At 36.3% G+C, this 20,797-nt stretch overlaps 1 protein-coding gene across 1 annotated transcript in view; it reads left to right on the top strand.

Moving 5' to 3' along the window:
* The window catches only part of APPBP2 (amyloid beta precursor protein binding protein 2), a 48,572-nt gene extending 31,939 nt beyond the window's left edge, over positions 1–16,633 (top strand). Inside the window, exons 6-13 of the mRNA XM_045836418.1 lie at positions 524–613; positions 1,975–2,042; positions 2,123–2,228; positions 3,321–3,445; positions 5,972–6,057; positions 7,690–7,880; positions 9,226–9,391; positions 12,106–16,633. Of these exons, the coding sequence (XP_045692374.1) occupies positions 524–613; positions 1,975–2,042; positions 2,123–2,228; positions 3,321–3,445; positions 5,972–6,057; positions 7,690–7,880; positions 9,226–9,391; positions 12,106–12,359 (1,086 nt within the window). The 3' untranslated portion in view covers positions 12,360–16,633. The remainder of the gene's footprint in view (positions 1–523; positions 614–1,974; positions 2,043–2,122; positions 2,229–3,320; positions 3,446–5,971; positions 6,058–7,689; positions 7,881–9,225; positions 9,392–12,105) is intronic.
* The last annotated feature ends 4,164 nt before the right edge of the window (positions 16,634–20,797 follow it).

The following is a 20,797-nucleotide window of genomic DNA, read 5'->3' on the forward strand; positions in this document are numbered from 1 at the left end:
TTCTGTAGTAATAATATATATTTCACAGGACTGTTGTGTCTGTTAAATGTGTCGATGCACATGAAGTGCTTGGAACAGTAGCTGGCACAAAGGAATCACTCAACTAAACAGGCAATTAAGATCTAGAATAGTAAGCATTGCAGTAGGGGAAGGAAAGCACAGGAAACCTAGTCTAGGACTGAAACCTGAGAGACAAGGTTGGTGGGTTAAGACGCTGGAGGAAGGAGGAATGTATTCTAAGGCAGAGGGAATAGTGTGTGCAAAGGCTTCTTTCTGGGCAAGAGAGGAGAGATCATGGCTCTGGTTTCCCAAATGTGTGTCACATAGCCAAAGAAAAACTTAACATACTTTCAAGTGAACTTAGCCTTAGAAAATTTTCAGTGTAAATATTTTTTGTGTGTTTTTATTCAAGTACTTGAAAGCTTGCAGGGAAAATTCAAAATTATTTCATTAGACATTATCATTTTGATTTATTGTGATAAATCAAAAGTTTTTGCTCTTCTGTATATGTATATGTTTTTAGGCATATAAATGGTGCATTGAGGCCATGAAAGAAATCACAGCAGGCTTACCAGTCAAAGTTGTGGTGGATGTTTTAAGACAAGCTTCTAAGGTGAGTATAATGTTAAAATCATTAAATTAATTATAGTATTTAGCAAGCTTCAAATTTGTTTTAATTAACCTGTTATTTAACAAGTTAGGTATTGCATATCCCATGGACTCGAAAGGTCTATTTTCTAAGTCTCTGTTCTCAGTTTTAAAAACCAGATTTCTGAAACTGTCACACACATGGGCTTTAGCTAATTTTATTATACCCAGAAAAACCTTGAAAATTTTTGTTGTCGTAATTCAGCTCTCTGAAGTACAGATGAAATTAGTATTGTGACGCTATCCTGCCTGAATTTGTTTTTGTTTTCCTTAAACCTTTACAACAACCTGAATTCCTTATGCCATAGTTGTATGGGCTTTCGTCACTTTTCTTCTAAAAGATAGCCTCGTACTAAATCTTTTGGTCATAATATTGTAGTCTCACAGTATGACCGCTTTCTGGTATGACAGCATGACAGTATTGACCTGGTGGGCAATACTTATTTGATTTTCCTATAGTTTCTCTTTATTCTGTAAATAAATGCATTAGATCTCTGAGGCCAGTTAGTAATATTTAGAAATGGCTGCTGTGGCACACTGAGGCTTTAAAAGCATTGATGTACATTTCACATATACTCTTTATACCCAGAGGTTTTTCAGTTTTGAATATTCCATTTTGGTTAGTTTTACTTACAGAAATTTCAATTAGAAGGAAGATTCTAAAATTATAGATTTAGAAGAGACTAAGATTTCTATGAAACTTATTTAAATAAGTCATTTCAGAGTAAATAAATAGCATATTCAGCTTATCAGATCTAGAAGAATATTAATGTTTTTAAGTAATTTAAAACATTGATATACATTTAATATTAAGACAACTGAATATATGTGCAAGATTTCTATTTCTGTATGCAAATAATATTTAGAAACTACTGGCTATTCTCATGAGTCAAAATATTAAGAAGAGGAAAACTCAAAATGCCATGTATTTAAAAATTGTTAGTTGAGAATTACAGGATAGTTATAAGCCACTCTAGAACTGGAATATAAATATAAGTGCCTTAGAAAATAACATGGTGGGTCCTCCCCCACACCATTGTATTTTAATAATATGGAAGGATGGGAATATACTAGCTTTGCAAAATAACTTTGTTATAACAAGTTTGTATTGGGCATGGCTGTTAAAATTGTAAGCTTTATGATTTCCCAGGATATATATAGATCTGTTTATAATAGAACTTTCAAGTTGGAAGGAAATTACAAATACATCACTTCTACTTATGTTTGAAGATGCTTTTTCTCTTTTTGACCATTATAGTTCAAATATATAAGCTAGACTTATTTTTAACACTGAGTTATTTAATAATTTTTTTACTTTATCTTTAGGCTTGTGTTGTAAAACGTGAATTTAAGAAGGCAGAACAGTTAATTAAACATGCAGTGTATTTGGCACGGTAGGTGATTGTTATTAAAAATACCATTTCAAATTATCTGTCTCTACTTTATATCCTAATAGTTTTGTATCTTTTTATAGGGATCATTTTGGATCCAAACACCCAAAGTATTCTGATACACTGCTAGATTATGGGTTCTACTTACTCAATGTAGATAATATCTGTCAGTCTGTTGCAATATATCAGGTATGTTAATAGTTACACTTTTTTTCTTTCAACCTAGATTGTTTTTCAGACTTATACTTGTTTTAACTTCTGCCCTGGCCAGGTTACTCAGTTGATTAGAGCACCATCCCAATGTACCAAGGTTGTGGGTTCAATCTATGGTCAGGGCACATGTGAGAACCAATCAATGAATGCATAAAGAAGTGAAACAACAAATCAGTGTTTCTCTCTCACTCCCTTTCTTCCTGTCTAAAAGTCATTTTTTTAAAGATTTTATTTATTTATTTTTAGAGAGGGAAGGGAGGGAGGGGAAGAGAGAGAGAGACAGACAGACAGACAGACAGACATCAATGTGCGGTTGCTGGGTGCCATGGCCTGCAACCTAGGCATGTGCCCTGACTGGGAATAGAACCTGCGGTGCCTGGTTTACAGCCTGCACTCAATCCACTGAACTATGCCAGCCAGGGCTAAAAATCATTTTAAAAAAAAAAAACTTTCTAAGCCCCTCCTCATACATGTCATGCCATTATTTTAGATACTACTAAATAATATCTACAACACTTAAAAGTTGAAGTTTTAAGAATTAAAGCAAATCATCCAGGAAAAGAGTTGTTTACCGGTGGGCTCATAATCAAGAGTACGCTTCTATTTTCATTTGCTCAGGTGATGGCTTATCTTTGTTGTTGATTTAGCACAAGTCATTAGAGCTGCGTTTATAATAGCAAGGAGGGTCAATAGTAGTTATTTTAGGCCTTATCTTAGTCATTCTCCGGTAAATGATATGTTACGCCATAGCTCTGGACAAGGTATCCTTGATTTTATAGTTTACTTCTGAAGAAGGACACAGAGAAAAACACTGTTGTGATTCTCAAGACATGTGAATGATTTTTATTATTAAGCCATTGCCTTTTAAGTCAGACTTAGTCTTCAGAAAATCAAGCCTTATAGGTAATTTTTATGTTCTGTTGTGATTTAAAATACACCTGGCCTTTTCTTCAAAACTGATGGGATTGGGTGTGTAGAATATATATTTAAATTACTAGGATGCTTAATTTAACTGGGTAGTGGTTTCCAAGGATTTACAGTATTATGTTATATCGATGACTCTTTCAGGCAGCCCTTGACATTCGGCAGTCAGTATTTGGTGGCAAAAATATCCATGTAGCAACAGCTCATGAAGACTTGGCTTATTCTTCTTACGTTCACCAGTATAGCTCTGGAAAGTTTGACAATGCATTGTAAGTTCCATGTTCCTTTTCAGTGATTGATTTAATGTTGTTGCTATTGTTTTTCCTAATAAACTAGTATTTAATGTACTTCATGGATCAAATTTGTCTTCCTGGAGTGTTAACATGATGTCTAAAATATTTTTGACATATTTTAAAAGCATACCAGTTTATAAGCTATTCATTTAGGGTTTATGTGGTTTAATATTGACTTGTATATCTTCATACAGAATACAACTTTCCCTTTGGATATTTTCTTCAATAATTTTTTCTTTGAGTAATACAATAGTACTCTGGATAAATGACAGATTTAGCCTAAAAACTTCTTGCTTCATAACACAGAGAAATACTGAATAAAACAATTATCTTTTAAAATGCATAACCAAACTTGCAAGACAGGGAGGAAATCCCTAAGGGCTAATAAAGGATGAAAATCCAAACTGTGGTATAACTGCTCTGGGGTGGGAGGAAAGCTTACAAGTTTCTGTAATGTTGGTTCAACAACAGTCCTGGGTTTAAGAGACAAAGCATGTAGCCCACAGGAACTTGTGAGTTAGAACTGAAACCCTTACATGAAGTCAGGATCAAGGCTATACACCCTCAGGGAAAGGGTTACTAGGAAAAGAAGAATTGCCCACTGGCAAGAGAGATGACAGAAATGCCATAAATTCTTCATAGGGGAATTCGTAACTGCAAACACATAGCTCTCCTGTGTTTGGGCATCATGCCTGCAGGAACCCTCAAACTGAGAGAAACAATGAAAAGTACTTTGAGACTACTAGTTCTCCTAGGATGCCTTTTAGGAGAAAATGTAAAACACTTTGAAATAATTAACCTCAACGCAAACCATGTAGACTTTCCATAGATCTAGCTCAACCAAAGATGAACTCACCATTTTATAAAATTAATAAGGAAACATTTCCTTACTTATAAGTAAGTGAGAGTCGCAGGCATAATGAACAGGATTGGTACTATAAGAATATCGCTTAACGGAACTTTTTGGTTGATACTGTGATTAACTATTCTTAAGTGATTAAAGATACAAACAGGTTGGTAAACTGTGGCCTGTGGGCAAAATAAAGCTTTATTGAAACATAGCAATGCTCCCTTCGATCATATATTGTCTAGCTGCTTTTACATTACAACAGTAGAGTCGAGTGGTTGGGACAGAGTATATGGCCCACAACTGGAAATATTTACTATCTGGCTTTTAACAGAAAACAGTTACTGATCTTGATATAAAAGAAGGAGTAAGCAATATTTTGAAGGGAAAATAAAGAAAAGCAGATGGAAAAACAAAACAGATTGATATATGCTGGAGAATGCATGAGGCTTGAAAACATTGTGCTTAGTGAAAGAAGCCAGTCACGAAGGACAATATTTGTATGATTACGGTTACATGAAGCATCCAGAATAGGCAAATCCATAGAGACAGAAGGAAAGGGTAGTTGGTTGCCTAGGGCTGGGGAGTTGGAGGAAAGCATAGGCACAGGGTTTCTTTATTTGGTGATGAAAATATTCGGGTGATGAAAATGGACACAGGGTTTCTTTATTTGAGTGATGAAAATATTCTGAAATTGATTATGTTATGGATATATAACTATGAATATACTGAAAACCATTGGATTGTACATTTTAAATAGGTAAATTGTGTGGTATGAATTTTAACATCTTACTACAAGAGCTATTATAAAAAATATAGCTAGATTTAGAAAATAGTAATTGACATTAAAATTCAGTAGAGAAGGTAAACAGCAGATTAAACACAATTAAATAGACAATTAGTGAATTAGAAGACATCTAATGTAAGGAAAAAGTAATGATTACTTGGAAGACAGAGATAGGCTTAGGTTTTTTAAAGGAACTGGCAAATAAGATAGACAAATAATTTACCTTCTGTTTGATGAGATAGGCCATAAACAAATAACTATCTGTATCAGGTGAGGATGCATGCCGGGGCAAAATTAAGTAAGCTAAGAGTTTAGAGTGGTGGTAGATTATTTAGGGACTTTTGTGTAGGTTGGTCTAGAAAGGCTTCAGAGAGACAGTAAATCAGGTGTAAGAGTCCTAGGTAAGAACATGATTTGCATATTCAGAAAACTGCTAGGCCTGTGTGACTGGAGGGGGACAAGAGGATTGTTTTTGAAAATGACAGTAGATGAGATTAGAGAGACAGCCCAGTAAAAGATCGTTTTGAGCCTTGTAGGCTGTAATAACTTCACAGTTTATTCTGAGGGAGATGGGAATCCACTGGATGCTTGAAGTTCAGCTCACAAGCAGAAGGAAATTTAAAAAAACAAAAAACTTGTCTTTTACCACAGATAGTTTTAGAAATTCTGTCAGTATTATAAAACACTGTAACTAAAAAAAAAAAGTCAGAATATATCTATCTGTATTGCTCATTTCTGTCCAAAGGGTGGGCTGAAGGTTTAATTTTAATGACTCGGTGTTGAAAGGAGAGAGGGAGGTAAGAAGGTCTGAGAAGGAATAGTGGGGTTGGGGGGGAGAAATGCCAGAATATATCTATCTGTGTTACAGATTTCATGCAGAAAGAGCTATTGGTATCATTACCCACATCCTACCTGAAGATCATCTTCTTTTGGCTTCTTCAAAGAGGGTGAAAGGTACCCTTTGTAATTTAGTCTTCAGTTTATATCTGTATATGTCTATACATCTCTATATATGTTTTTTAGATTTCTTTAACTGTCAATTGTAACAGATGTCTAATCTGTGATATTTTTTAATTGATGATATATTGTATAAAATAGGGGTATTTGCTTATTTCTTCAGGGGTAGTACTTAAGAGTGGACTATATCTACATATTAAATGACCAGTTCACTGATTTAAAGTATTCACCTGTAACTCTACGTAACAATTTCCAGTGGTTTATAATGAAAGGTTGTGCGCTTCTCGAATATAACACTGCTAATAAGCAAGAATGTCTATCCTCCTCTTCCCTTCCTCCATTTACATGTATTCATTCGTACATAACACAGACTATTGCAGAGTAACATGGATAGCAAACTGAAGATAGGTTTTTCACATACCTTCAGCTTTTAGAGTACAGGATTCTGAAACTCTGCTGCATGTTACGTTATCCTTAATGTTGCAAGGTTCTTAATAAATACTACCACTTTATTTTTTATTTTAACTCTTTATATAATCACTACCAAGCCCCTTTCATGCAAGACATTTATATTGCCAACATAATTGGGTCACCTATGTGGTAACTCAGTGAGTTACCACATGTTTACCACATGTTGGGTAAATTTTACCTTAATTCTGGAGCTGGGTATTTTCCCTCTTCTCAGTTTGCATTTTTAAAGTTACACAAGTAATGTATGATCAGTGTCAAAAATTAAAAGTTTAAAAAAAGACAAAAAAAAAGTTAAAGAGAAAAAAAAATTAAGTCACTGGAAATCCCATGGATTCAGAGTCAACATTTTGGTGAGAATTTTTTTAGACTTTTTCTTTTTTTAAATAGCAAAATAAATGAATGCATTTTTTCTTACCTGTTTTTTCTTTTTAACTTAACATGTTATGAACATTTTCCCATATCAGTACATGTACGTATATATCCTTTTCTCTAATATTTTTAACTTCACCTCTGTTTTTGGACCTTTATATTGTTTTTAACCTTTTGTACTTTAAAAATGCTGCAGTGAACTAAATCTTACTTTTGTGCACATGGACAATTTTCCTAGAAATAAAATTACCCGGTAAAAGACTTTTTAAGACTTTAAGTGAAATTGGAAAACCTTGAAGGCGACTTTGAAATTGAAATCATGCCTGATTTGGTTGGTCAAGTGAGAAGGAGGAAACCAATTCCTTTAGTTGCATTTGGTTAAAGGTTATATTTTATAAAAGTATAGTTTCAAAACTTTCAACTGTAACTCTCTTTGACACAGTTTCATAACTTTAAAAGTTTTGCCTTTTCCTTTTCATTTCTTTAAAAAGCAATTTCACATCAGCAAAGTATAATACAATATAAATTAATTCTATAAAATAATTTGATATATACTATTGTTTTCCTTAAATTTGAAATTCATTATACTATGCAAAATAGAATGACCTCCCCCAAACTGTATTTTTTTTTTCAGTAAAGTGTAATACTTTCTTCTTTACCAGTTTTAAACTATATCCACATATAAATATATACAACAAACATTTATAGACTTTAATTTTGAATTAGATGTTCAGATTAGCTTTTGTAGATGGTTTTAAAGTGCTCTAATTTCATCGCTTTCTTGTTCAGCACTTATTTTAGAGGAGATTGCAATTGACTGTCATAATAAAGAAACTGAACAGAGGCTGCTTCAAGAAGCTCATGATTTGCACCTGTCTTCACTCCAACTAGCTAAAAAAGCTTTTGGGGAATTTAATGTACAGACTGCAAAACACTATGGAAACCTTGGAAGACTTTATCAGTCAATGAGAAAATTTAAGGTAGAAACATGTTTTACTGTATTTTTCTTTCTCCAAATAATCTTAAACCCTGGCTGGTGTGGGTCAGTGGATTGAGCACTAACTGGCCTGTGGACCAAAAAGTCACTGGTTTGCTTTCTGGTCAGGGCACATGTCTGGGTTACAGGCCAGGTCCTCAGCTGAGGGCATGTGAGAGGCAATTTCAAAAATTCAGGCCAGGGAAAAATAAGAAATATAGCAAACCATAAAGGCTTGTTAGACTTAAAACATAGCTCTTAGGTTAAGTATAGCATGTGACAGAATACCTGGCACTTAGTGGGTATGCAAGAAATGTCAGATGTTGCAACTATTATTAATTATAGCAATAAATATTTACTGAATTCAGTTCCCTTTTAGAATTTTGGGCCCTGGCAGGGGGTAGCTCTGTTGGTGAGAGCGTCATCACGATATACCAAGATTGTGGGTTCAGTCCCTGGTCAGGGAACATACTAAAATCAACCAATGAGTAAGTGGACCAACAAATTGATGTTTCTCTCTCTCTTCTTGCCTTTCTCCTTCTCTGTAAAAATCAGTTTTTAAAAAATGTTAAAGAATCTTAGGTTATAAATTTTTAGTAATGTTCATTTTAGAGTCACAATAAGGAAAGGATGAGAGCAGCTGCCGTAGACATTTATTTTTACCCGAAATTTAATCTACTTATCTTCAACTGATTCGAGTTTAGTTTGTCAGAATAAAAATTGCCAAAACTCAAAAAAATAAAGAGTAAGTATTCTTGTATAAACTAACATACTGTAGTATGAAGATGGAAGCTTCACAAGTTTCAGTTAAATTGTAGTGTGTGTTAATTGAAAGAAATTTCATTTCAGAATGTTTTAATTTTTTTTTAAGATTCTATTTTTAGAGAGAGAGAGAGAAAGGGTGAGAAACATCAATGTGTGGTTGCTTCTCACACGCCCACTACTGGGGACCCAGCCACAACACAGGCATGTGCCCTGACTGGGGATTGAATTGATGACCCTTCGCTTCGAAGTCCAGTGCTCAACCCACTGAGCCACACCAGCCAGGGCCATTTTAGAATGTTTTAATTTCTTCTAACAACTTTTTATTACCAGGACAAGTTCTTCTCTTGTCATTTTTGTCATAGCACACTATCACTATCATCAGGTTATGTACATAGCTTCCTAAAACCAGTGATGCTCCCCATGGGTGGGTAACTTTTGAAATAGCATGGTATATTAATCTGATTTCCTTATGCCATCTGTAACATGTCCTTGGCATTTAGAAGAAGGTTGCTCATTGAGTGAGAATTGTTGACATAAGAAAAATTACAATCTAGTGGTTCATATGGCTTAATGATTTTTTTCAGGAAGCTGAAGAAATGCACATCAAAGCAATTCAGATTAAAGAACAACTTCTTGGTCAAGAAGATTATGAAGTAGCCCTCTCAGTGGGACATCTGGCTTCTTTATATAATTATGACATGAATCAGTATGAAAATGCTGAGAAACTTTATTTGCGATCTATAGCAATTGGTATGTTATTTTAAAATTTTCTTGGTCAATTGATTAGAGGTCCACATGTCTTATGTGTTGTATAGGGGAACTTTTATTACCAAGACTTAAGTGAGTTCAGAGCTGCCAGGTATTTCTAGGAATCAATCACCCACAAATAATCTGAAATGTTTTGCTAAAACCTGATTTATTGATGTTGAAACTAGTATGAAGTATGACAGTGTCAAGGATAGGCAAAAGTAGTTATTTTAAAGTATTTATATAATTACTACTACCTCCCTTCTCGCGGATTTAATGTCATAGATCAGGTTTACCTGTTCTATGTCTGGTTTCTTTTGGTTAACATGATTTATGAAAATCATCTACATTTCCAGATCACTATTGCTTATTAATTTCCAGTGCTATAATAGTGGCTTAGTATATTATTGTTTATCCATTCTACTGTTAATGAATATTCACAACATTGGGATTGTTTCCAGTTCGGACTTATATATCACAAAGTAAGATACGGTGATCATCATTTAGTGTTGTGCCTGTTGAAACACCTTCCCCGTTTTTACATTGAATTGTCTGTTATTTTCATACTGGTTTATAGAAGTTTTTTATATAATATGGATATAACAAGCCCTTTGTTGGTTGTATGTGTTGCTTTACTCCTTGTTTTTTTTATAATGGTGCCTTTCAAAGAACAGAAGTTCTATATTTTAAGATTTTATTTATTTTTAGAGCAAAGGTAAAGGAGGGAGAAAGAGAAGAGAAACATCACTTGGTTTCCTCTCACTTGCCCCCAGCTGGAGACCTGGCCCACAACTAAGGCATGTGCCCTGACCAGGAATCGTACTGCCCACCTTTGGGTCAGCAGGCCGGCACTCAGTCTACTGAGCCACACCAGCCAAGGCTGGAAATGTTACATTTTAATGTAGTCTAATATATTGGTCTTTACTTATATGATTAGCACTTTGTCTTCTGTTTAAGAAATCTTTTCCTACCCTGCCCTGGCCAACGTGGCTCACTTGGGTGGAGCGTTGTCCTGTAGACCAACAGATTGCTGATCCAATCCCCAGTCAGGGCACAAGAAGGCAACCAGTCACTGTTTCTCTCTCACACCAATGTCCTGCTCTCCCTCTCTTCCTCTCTCCCCCTTCCTCTCTCTCTAAAAGCAGTGAAAAGTGTACTTGGGTGAGGATAAAATAAAAATTACATTACAAGAAATCTTTTCCGCTCTGGCCGGTCTAGCTCAGTGGATTGAGCGTGGGCTGCGAACCAGAGTCACAGGTTCAATTCCCAGTCAGGGTACATGCCCTGGTTGTGGGCCAAATCCCTAGTGAGGGCCATGTGAGAGGCAACCACACATTGATGTTTCTCTCCCTCTCCTTCTCTCTCCCTTCCTTTCTCTCTAAAAATAAATATATACAATTAAAAAAACTGATTTAAAAAAATCTTTTCCTACCCCAAAGTCATGAAGATATTCTTTTAGAAGATTATCGTCTGGAAACTTTATTTTGCCATTCACATTTAGACCTACGTTGCTGAAATTGATTTTTGTGTTTGATGTGAGGGGGAGATTAATTTTTTCTCTTTTTCTCTCTTTTTTTTCTGTGTGGATATAGAGTTGACCCAGGACCATCTTTTCAAAAGATTGTGCTTTCCCCTCTGCTGTGCTACCTTTGTCATAAATCATATATCTCTGTATATGTGTACTCCCTGTTATCCATAATATTTTGACTTGCTCAACCCTGCAATACAGCCCTCAGATAAAGTAGTCTTAGAATTGTTAGCCTGTAGTACTATGAAAAACAAATCTACTAGAGTTCAGTCTTTGTTTACAGCTTTCTGTCTTTAGCCTGAAGGTGTATATTCAGAATACTGGAGAATTTACTTGGAGAATTACTTTTCTCCTCCATCCCATCTTGTCAGTATAGTTTGAAACACAATTAGGCTCATTTATTTATGTTTGTATAACATTTTCCCAACTTTATTTACTTATTTATTTTTTTTTTTTAGTATGTGAACTATTACCCTTCTAAAAGTTAGAACTAGAAAGTTACGTTCCTAGATGTGTGATTCCCTCTATTTTTTTGTAACCACTCCTCACCTACGCCCTTTGGGTAACCAGTCTTACTAGTTCCTCATTTACAGTTTCTGTGTATATTTTTTGCACAAATGTTCAAATGCATAAATATTTTGTTTTTCCCTTTCTGACACAAAAATAGCGTACTATAGGTACTTTTGTACTTTGCTTTTTTAAACTTAACAGTATACTCTTTAAGTCATTCCATGTGAGTTCATACAGAGCCAAAAGCTTCCTGTTTTGTGTACAGATGCATAATATAACATTTAATGGGTGTACTGTGGTTGATTGAATCATTTGCCTATTTATTTTTATTTGTTTCTAGTATTTTGCAATCATAAGGAGTGCAACAATACTTAGTCTTACACATATGTATTTTTCTGTTGTTGGCGGTGCTGTTGTTCTTTTTTACTTTTAGATCTATCTCTTCTAGTCAGCCCTTCAAACTATGAAATTTTGTTCTGGTGACAAATTTTTTTGTAAGTCTTAGAGATAGCTTATGGGAAGGTAAGCACTAATACAAGACATGAATTTATTCCTTTCAGAGAATAATAAAACCAAGCTACCCTATTTAAAGAACTGAACTTCTGTTGTCTTGTAGAAACTGCTTATTTTGTTGTTAAGGCTTGCTCTTTTTTTTTTTTTTTTTTCTGGTTATTTTCAGGGAAGAAACTTTTTGGTGAAGGCTACAGTGGACTAGAATATGATTACCGAGGTCTCATTAAACTTTACAACTCCATTGGAAATTATGAAAAAGTGTTTGAATATCACAATGTTCTGTCTAACTGGAACCGGTTGCGAGATCGACAGTACTCAGTGACCGATGCTCTTGAAGACGTCAACACCAGCCCTCAGTCCACTGAAGAAGTGGTGCAGTCCTTCCTGATTTCTCAGAACGCTGAGGGACCGAGCTGCTGAGGCACGATCTCAGTTAACTAATTTACCTTTTCCCAGATTCCAGGGAATTCATACTGTGAAATCAAAACCATGTTGTTTTTGGGGGCTGGAATTTGCATTGAAACACTGGTCCAGTCCATTGACCCCATTTGGGTGCTCCCTATCTTGCAGAGTGTCTGTAGGAATAAGCATATATTCAGTTATATTCAGCATGTACCGCATGTATAAGTAGTCTGGCCCATATTTTCCACTTAGTAGAAAAAACAACAGGAAATCTTTTCTTTTTAAAAAATATTTCATTTTGCAGAAAGTCTGAAAGAAAAAAAGAACCCCTAAATAAAACTATTTAAGAGTTTAAGAGTTGCATTCTTATTATGTAAGGATGATTTTAACAACTTTTTAACATATAATTCTTCCTTGTGGAGGTATTCAATACTGTACTGTAAAGAAATTTCATGGGGAAAATCTTTATATGCAGTATAGAAAAGTTAATAGAAGTACTAATAGAGGAGGGACATCCGGACTTAGGTTTGGCTATCTGACCCAGAGATGTGGATACAGCCACTCCAGAGCTCCAAGGGAAGGGCAGGGCGGTCAGGTTCTTCTGTACTGGACCAGTGTGGATCTGTAAGTAATAGAAAAGCTGATAGGCCAGCAGTTTTAACTTTTGGTTTTTGTTTTATTTTCTTTTGGTACAACAATGCAAAGTGCTCTGATAGCATTTGCTAAGGACCAGGAGGATCTAAAATGGACCAGCCTTGTATAGGAAAGGTTAAAGGGTTATTTGGACCAGAGGCTTTAGATTATTATTTTAGCCCTTGCATTTACTTTTAACAGTAGAATGATTTCACTTAGATGTATAATGAAAAGTGATGATGCAAAAATTATATTCACGTAATAGGCACCAAACTAGGGAAATTTGGCAATTTAAGTGGCATAGCTTTAGTCAAGGTACAGAGATGGCAGTGTCATGAGCAAGTCTATAAATATTTGCTGCAGCCATCCCCTTATTTTAAATGTTGCCCTAATAATCAATGCAATTAACAAGTATACTGGCTAAGAGTTATGAAATTTCTCTTGTCCGGATGGGAATTTTAGTTTACTATATGGTTTGTGGGAATTAACAAAAATTAATGCCCCAAATAAGCAGGTCTTAGAAATCTTTCATTTTTATGATAAATAATAGTACAGCTAGGTCATCTTATTTGAAATTCAAGAATCAAATGGGAAAATTCCCTAATATATCTATTTCCCTAGCTTGTCTTTATTGGGCTTTGATTTTTTTTTTAAGTCAGGTTATTCAGTGTTGTAGATTTCACATCTGAGAAGCGTGACATGTAACAACCCAAGAAACAAAAAAAGTCTTGCTGTTACCTCAGTTCTTATTATAGTGGCCTGTTTGGCGCCTCTATAGTTAAGAATCAGGGTTTTCCCCCCTATTTTCAGGGGTTTATGACTTGGCTGTTATTCCTGGCTAACTGCTTGGAGTAGTCTGTGGGTGAGTGGATGTGTGTTGAGTTTTCGTTTTCTTTTAACATGCATGTTGGGTGGGGGAGAGAAATCTAAACTGTTCACCACATTCAATACAGAAAAATTAATTGGATATTTCAGATAAATTTGATTTTAAACACTTTTTTGAACTTCCCAAATATAACCTTGTTTAAAACTGTTAGTTGCAGTCTTGTTAGTTATGAGCCAGTATTTTTAAGTCCTCAGGAGGGGATTGATGGGGGGGGAGGTACCTAAAGAGATGACACAAGCCCAGACTTTAAGATTATAACTTTGATTTCAAAACCAGAGTTTATTCATTGAATTGATTTTCATTTTAATTTCAAAAAAAGCACATTGGCACGCCTGCACCTCCCCCTCCCAGTTAATTGCAATCTAATTCCAAGAGGCACCACCTCTTTAGTAATTACCAAATAGTCTGTGTGACCAAGGACTAACATCTGTAAGTTACTCAGCTCTATCCTCATGGGCCTATATATTTAATACCTCCAAAGATATTTTCAGGATAGGCTTTGTATACTTTTGTTGGTTATTTAGAGTCCTGTGGTATGTTTGTGGTATAGGAATGTCATGGTAAAATGTTTTTCAATAAATATTTTGAAACTTATGTTTTCATATGAAGTTTTTTTTAATCTATAATTTTTGGTTTTGTGCACATAAAACATTTCCTAGGATAAAATCAAGTGACTTAAGGCCTCATTCAGTTTGAGCTTAACGTAGCTCATATTCAGTAATAAAGCAACATGATGTTAGGAACCTAGGATCACAGGGTGGTAATGTTAAGTGACAGCCAGTTTTATCTTTTTAAAAAAATCATTATCGGTAGTTTTTCCTTATTACCACTACTTTAATGTAGCTTTCTATAAATCCATACACTTTGATATAATGCAAATACATTAGACTGAAAAAAGAGATTACCAGTTTCTATTAGTGATGTAATAATGCCATTTATGGTTCTAATGAAGAATAATGATTCTAATAATTTAAAGTGTGGGATTTATCCTTTTAGTAGGAATGTTTAGGATAAGTAAGAGAGGTAAATGTCACCATGATTTCTGGGGTTTGAAAAAAACTCTCGAAGAAAAGAATCAAATTTACTTCACAACAGCCAATAGATTATACAAAATTTTCTCATATGGTAGGGTTGTGTTGTAAGGAGGCCTAGACCAACTTAAAAGATTTTTCTGGAAGTTCAGCAAAGTAATGTTAAATAAGGGGCTTTTGGTCTCATCATCTCTGGCTTCCATTTCTTTTCTCTTACCCACTCTTTTTCTTAAAGTTCAGTACTACTCAAGTTGGGTGCATTAGGGAGCTCTGTAACACTCATGTGTCACACGGGTGGTCAGTCATTTCAGCATTCGGTTTAATAGAGCCAGTGGGTTTTTTAGACCATAATTTTTATAGGTCCCCAAAGCTGTCTTTGCTCAAAGCATTAGGATCCTTATCTTCAAAGTTCTGTCTCTGCTTAAGGATGAATTTGCTATTGCTGTGTAGTAATTCCAGTATGCTTTCATTTATAAAAATAAAATATTTGACAAAGACCTTTGTTGCTAGGCTGTTTGGGAAGAGTTCATAATACAGTGAAAATTAAGTCCAGAGGCTGCAACCTTATAAATAATGAGTCGCCACTTGGCTGCTCCTTATAGTGCAAATAGAATGATGAATAGTAAACATATGCCTAAAACATGAATGAAGTTTTGGCCATACTTTTGAAAGAATGGTTTGCTTGGTAGCAAATATAGTTAATTGCCAGTCAGTTTTTATTTTTTTTCCCCAGAATGTTGTATCCTCGATGCTTCCAAACTGTTCTTTTTCTGGATGGCAGAGTTACTACTGGAAAAATTTATTTATAATTAGTGCAAACTTTTTTTTTAAGAGTTTTACTTTTGCTTTAAAAATTAACATTTCATCTCTCGGCTTCGGAAAACCTCAGATCTTGCTAGGGAATTCCTTTTTTTTTTTTCTTTTTTAATTTGACATTTGGATTTACCTCCAGCTTGAACGCTAGTAGTTGTATTGTCCACAAATCTCAGGAATGTTTTAGGCAGAAAACTGGTTTTACTCTGTTGGAGATCTGAAGGAGTGTACTTTAAGATTTATTAAATAATGCCCTTCTTTAACTGCAATCCTAGGTATCTCGATAGCATGAGTGGCCTTAGTGAGTTTGTTGAAGTGTACATTTTTTTTCAAAAGTAAAATTTAAGATTAAAAATAAATGCTATATATAGATATCTAGAAAACTTGGTTTGTGGTGCATAAGTTAAGTGTTGGATCACTACATAACTGTTGCAGGTACCATTTGTGTGACACTACTCATTTCTGTATATTCCTTTTATGGGAAGATATGTTGCCACGGTAACTGAAACTTTTCAATTTAGTTCTACTTTTATGATGTGAATGGATGCTACATTTTATTAAATATTACCAGGTCAGTACTATTTTTATACTTTATTAAGCAACAGGGGATTTTAGTTTAATAGACTCAAAAAGCTCTTAATGAAACAATTAAAAGCAAATCTCTAACAATTCTTTACATGAAAATCCCCACTAATAGTGCCACAGTAATTTCTATAGAAATATCTAAGGTCATTGATAGATTTTTTAAGGCAATTCTTCATTGTTGTCAGAATGACCTTTCTTATCATCCTTACCACAAACTTGTAGTACCCACCATTTTTTGTAACCATTAAACCATACTAAGTATGTTTGTAACCAGCATTGTGATATATTCTGTACTTGTATTGCTAAAAATGAATTATTGACCTAATAAATATAGTGTTCCTGCATTCATAGTGTATCTGTTTCCGATTTAGTTTGAACACTTTTGGTTGGGACTTGGGATTGTTTAAACATTGCAAACTGTTTTTGTTAGAGAACAGTGCTAGAGAAACTGCCGGAACTAGAACACAAGCACTCTCATTCAGGAGAAGTATGATGTGTGGTGGAGGAGGCACATGGGAACGGTATTTGGAAATGGTGCCCAAGAAGGCACTTTGGAAGAGACAAAGTACTTCATTAATGCAGGGGACTTTTTAGACTTTTCAAAAGTAACTGCACCATTTTTCCCCCTAGTTTAATCACTTTAAAAGTCTGAGAATGGGTGATGAGGCCAGGTGAATTCTGCTGGCCTTCCTAGTGGAGAAAACCCTGGGTTTGGGTCACAGTTCGGGTCTGCCACTGAACAGCAGGAATTTGAGAGATGAGTCATAGGCCTCTGTGTTTCATTTCCTCATATGAGTGGTGGGGTTAAATTCAGTCTTTCAAAAAGAAAACTCCACCATGAAACACCATGAATTTTAAGCACTCTTAAAACAAGTACAGGAAGTAAAACCAAATTTTTAAAAATTGTAAAGAAAATTAGCCCTGGCAGGTGTGGCTCAGTGGATTGAATGCCAGTCTGCAAACCAAAGAGTCACTGGTTTGACTCCCTGTCAGGGCACATGCTTGGCTTGCAGGCGACAGGCAACCACACATTGGTGTTTCTCTCCTTCTCCCCCCTCCCCTATCTAAAAATAAATAAAATCTTTTTAAAAATCAACATTTAATCAAAAGCCCACCTTCACTTGGAACAGCCAGCACTGGCTTCATTACCTGCTACCTTCAGTGATAATGAATTTTTACATTTTCCCTTTTACACCTCCATGACCCTGAACGTGGTGTTCTCATATGGAATGCCATTTCCTCCATAAAGTCTTATCTGCGAAGCTCAATGGACAGGAGAAACTTCCCTTGGCTTAAGGATTAAGTTGCCTCTTCTTGGTACACAGCATTTTAATTAAAGCTTTGTTAAAGCCATTACCATCATATAATGTACAGAATTAAGGCTGTTTCCAGCTTATGCACTTTGTTGACTTGTACATTTAACAATTTACCAGTTTACTCTGTAACAGATACTATCTTAAGTGTTAGCAAATTATACCCTCTTACACATTTCTCCAGTTTGAAAATTCAAGGCAAACTCATTCATTAGGGTAATATCTGTATTATTGGTGGGATGTAAAACGGTACATCTACTTTAGCTAACAATGTTTCCTCAAAAAATTAAAAATAGAATTACCATGTGATCCAACAATTCCTTGTCTAGGTTTGTATCTAAAAGAAAAGCAGGATTCAAACCGATAATCATATACCCATATTCATAGCAATATTCACAGTAGCCAAAAGGTGGAAGCAACCCAAATGTCCATCGACGAATGAATGAATTTTTAAAATGTGGTATATACAGGGGTGGGCAAAGTAAGTTTACAGTTGCAAGTACATGTAATAATTTATGGCTGTATTATTTTCCATACAACTGTAAACCTACCTTTTGCCCCACCCTGTACATACAGTGAAATACTACTCAGCAATAAAAGACAGGAAATTGGACACGTTGCAACACAGGGGACTTTGAGGGCATTATGCTAAGTGAAATAAACCAGATACAAAAGGAAGTGGGGAGACAGTAAATACTGTAGGATTCCACTTACGTTTGGTATCTAAAGTAGTCAAATTCCTAAAAACAGTGGAATGGTGGTTGTCAGAGCTAGGAGGAGGGGAAAACGGAATGGTTGCTTAGTGAGTATAGGGTTTCAGTTTTGCAAGATTTGAAAAAGTTCTGGAGATCGGTTGCACAACACTGAGTAAACACTATGGAAATGTACACTTACAAATAATTAAGGTAGTAAAGTGGAGTTACCACTTTATTTTTTTAAATTTCAGGACAAAGGCTTTCAACTTGCATAAGCAGTTAAATAAGACCATGATAACAAAGTTTGAAAAAATCTGATCACAGTGCTTGATAGACCTCAACTGCCATTTCTTTAAAGGTTTTATTTTTTAAAGAGGAGGGAGGGAGGGAGGAAGAGAAATTATGATGTATGAGGGAAACATGGATTGATTGGTTGTCTCTCATATACCTCCAACTGGGGATTGGCCCGCAACCCAGGCATATGCCCTGACTGGGAATGAATGGGCAACCTTTTGGCTCTCAGGCCGGTGCTCAACCCACTGAGCCACACCAGCCAGGGCTCAACAGTGATTTATTTCTAAATTAGAATATTAATGTAATATGTTAAAATTCTGGCTCAGCACACAATCAGACTTTGTTTTTCACTTTTGATGCTGCTTAAATGCTAGCTTGAATAGTTTTCTTTCCTGTTACCAGCTGTGACCCATTGCCAGCACACATTCTGCCTCTGTTATGCTGGTGTCGGAGTAAATCAGGTTTCTCTACACTAGACCAAAAAAAGGCATCATGGCTGCTTTTTGACTGAGATGAAGTTTACATAGTATATATTTGATCATGCAACTTGAACTAAAGGCAGATTTTATCAGTAGTTGGAAGTTCTAGGTATGCAGGGTGGATAAAGTGAGATGGGAGACTTCAGAGTCCAGAGAACTGCATTTTACCTGCTGCAGGGTCTTAGGCAGATAACTCCATGACTAAATCTGAGCGTGGCTCCTTATCTGTCTGGTGAAGAGGACACTGCCTGTCTCTTGGGTCACTATGAAGATTAAATAAAACAGGTGAATTCTGGTCAAGATGGCAGCATAGGCAGACATGGCTCGCCTCTTCACACAACCACATCAGAATAACTAAAATACAGACCAATCATCACTCAAAACCATTAGAAATTGAGTTGAGTGGAAGTCAGACAACTGTGGAATTAACCCAAATCCATACAAACTGGTAGGAAGGGCAGAGATGTGGAATGGGCTGGCCCCTCACCCATGTGTAGTGGCTAAAAATTCAGGAGCGGTATCTCAGGAGTGAGCAGGCCCCCCAGCCCAGGGTACCAGTACTGGGACCATAAGTCCCCATAACTTCTGGCTGCAAAAACCAGCAGGGGTTGAGACAGTGAAAGAAACTGCTGGAGCCCCAAGAAGTTCTTAAAGAACCTACACATGGACTCACCTACTCAGACTCACTCCCTCTGAGCTCTAGTACCTGGGTAGCAGCTTGAAAAGAACCCAGTGGCATACTGGTAGAAAGTGAAGTGTCTGGCATCAAGGCAAGTGGAGGCTGTTGTCCTTTTTCTAAACCTTCCCTCCAAGAGCCAGCAAGCTGGTGCCATATCTGAGACTCCATCAACCTGGCTAACACTATTTGACCTACCTTGGAGATCCCCAGAGACTCCACCCCACCCAACTTAGAGGCCCAGTCAGGCTGCTTTTCCATATAAATGGCTGGTCTTGGCTCTTGCTTCACAACTTCCTAAATCTTATCAAACAAACAACAGCTGGCCTCAGTGAGCCCCAGGCCTGGCACTAGCAGCAGTCAGCCTAGATTCACAATTTAGCTTCACCTGGGAATCCCTAAGACCAGCACAAGTAGCAGCCATCTGAGTGCTCTACTGCTCAGGCCAAGTGGTCCTGGGCAAAACATAGGAAGGGGCTGATCTTGCCCTGTAGCACCCAGGAAACCCCAGGGCCCCTGTACCCAGCAGACAGCTACAGACCATGTCAGAGCACCAGCACTCTGCCCCTGCACAGCTGATCCTCCATGGAGGGTGGATGTCAGTGGTCAGTGGTCACAGCCAGTCCTGGCAGCTGACTGGCCTTGGTAAACCCCTCCCATTGATCTGCCAACAGCAACCAAGGCTCAACTACAAGAGGAAGGTATACTTGGCCCACACTAAGAGCATACCTCGAGTACCCAGCTTGGGTGATAGGGAAGGCTGTGCCACTGGACCCTACAGGACACCAACTACATTAGGTCACCCTCCCAAGACACAGAGTCAAAGCAGCTCTACCTAATACATAGAAACAAACACAGGGAGGCTGCCAAAATGATGGCCCAAATGAAAGCACACATCAAAACTCCAGAAAAAGAGCTAAACAAAATGGAGATAAGCAACCTATCAGACTCAGAGTTCAAACACCGGTTGTAAGGATGCACAAGAAACTTAGGATCTCAACAGCATAAAAAAGATCCAGTCAGAAATAATTAGATACACTAATTGAAATAT

Source organism: Phyllostomus hastatus, unplaced genomic scaffold (genome assembly GCF_019186645.2).
Source record: "Phyllostomus hastatus isolate PE091 unplaced genomic scaffold, TTU_PhHast_1.1 phas_contig_210, whole genome shotgun sequence".
In the NCBI taxonomy this organism is placed as follows: Eukaryota; Metazoa; Chordata; class Mammalia; order Chiroptera; family Phyllostomidae; genus Phyllostomus; species Phyllostomus hastatus.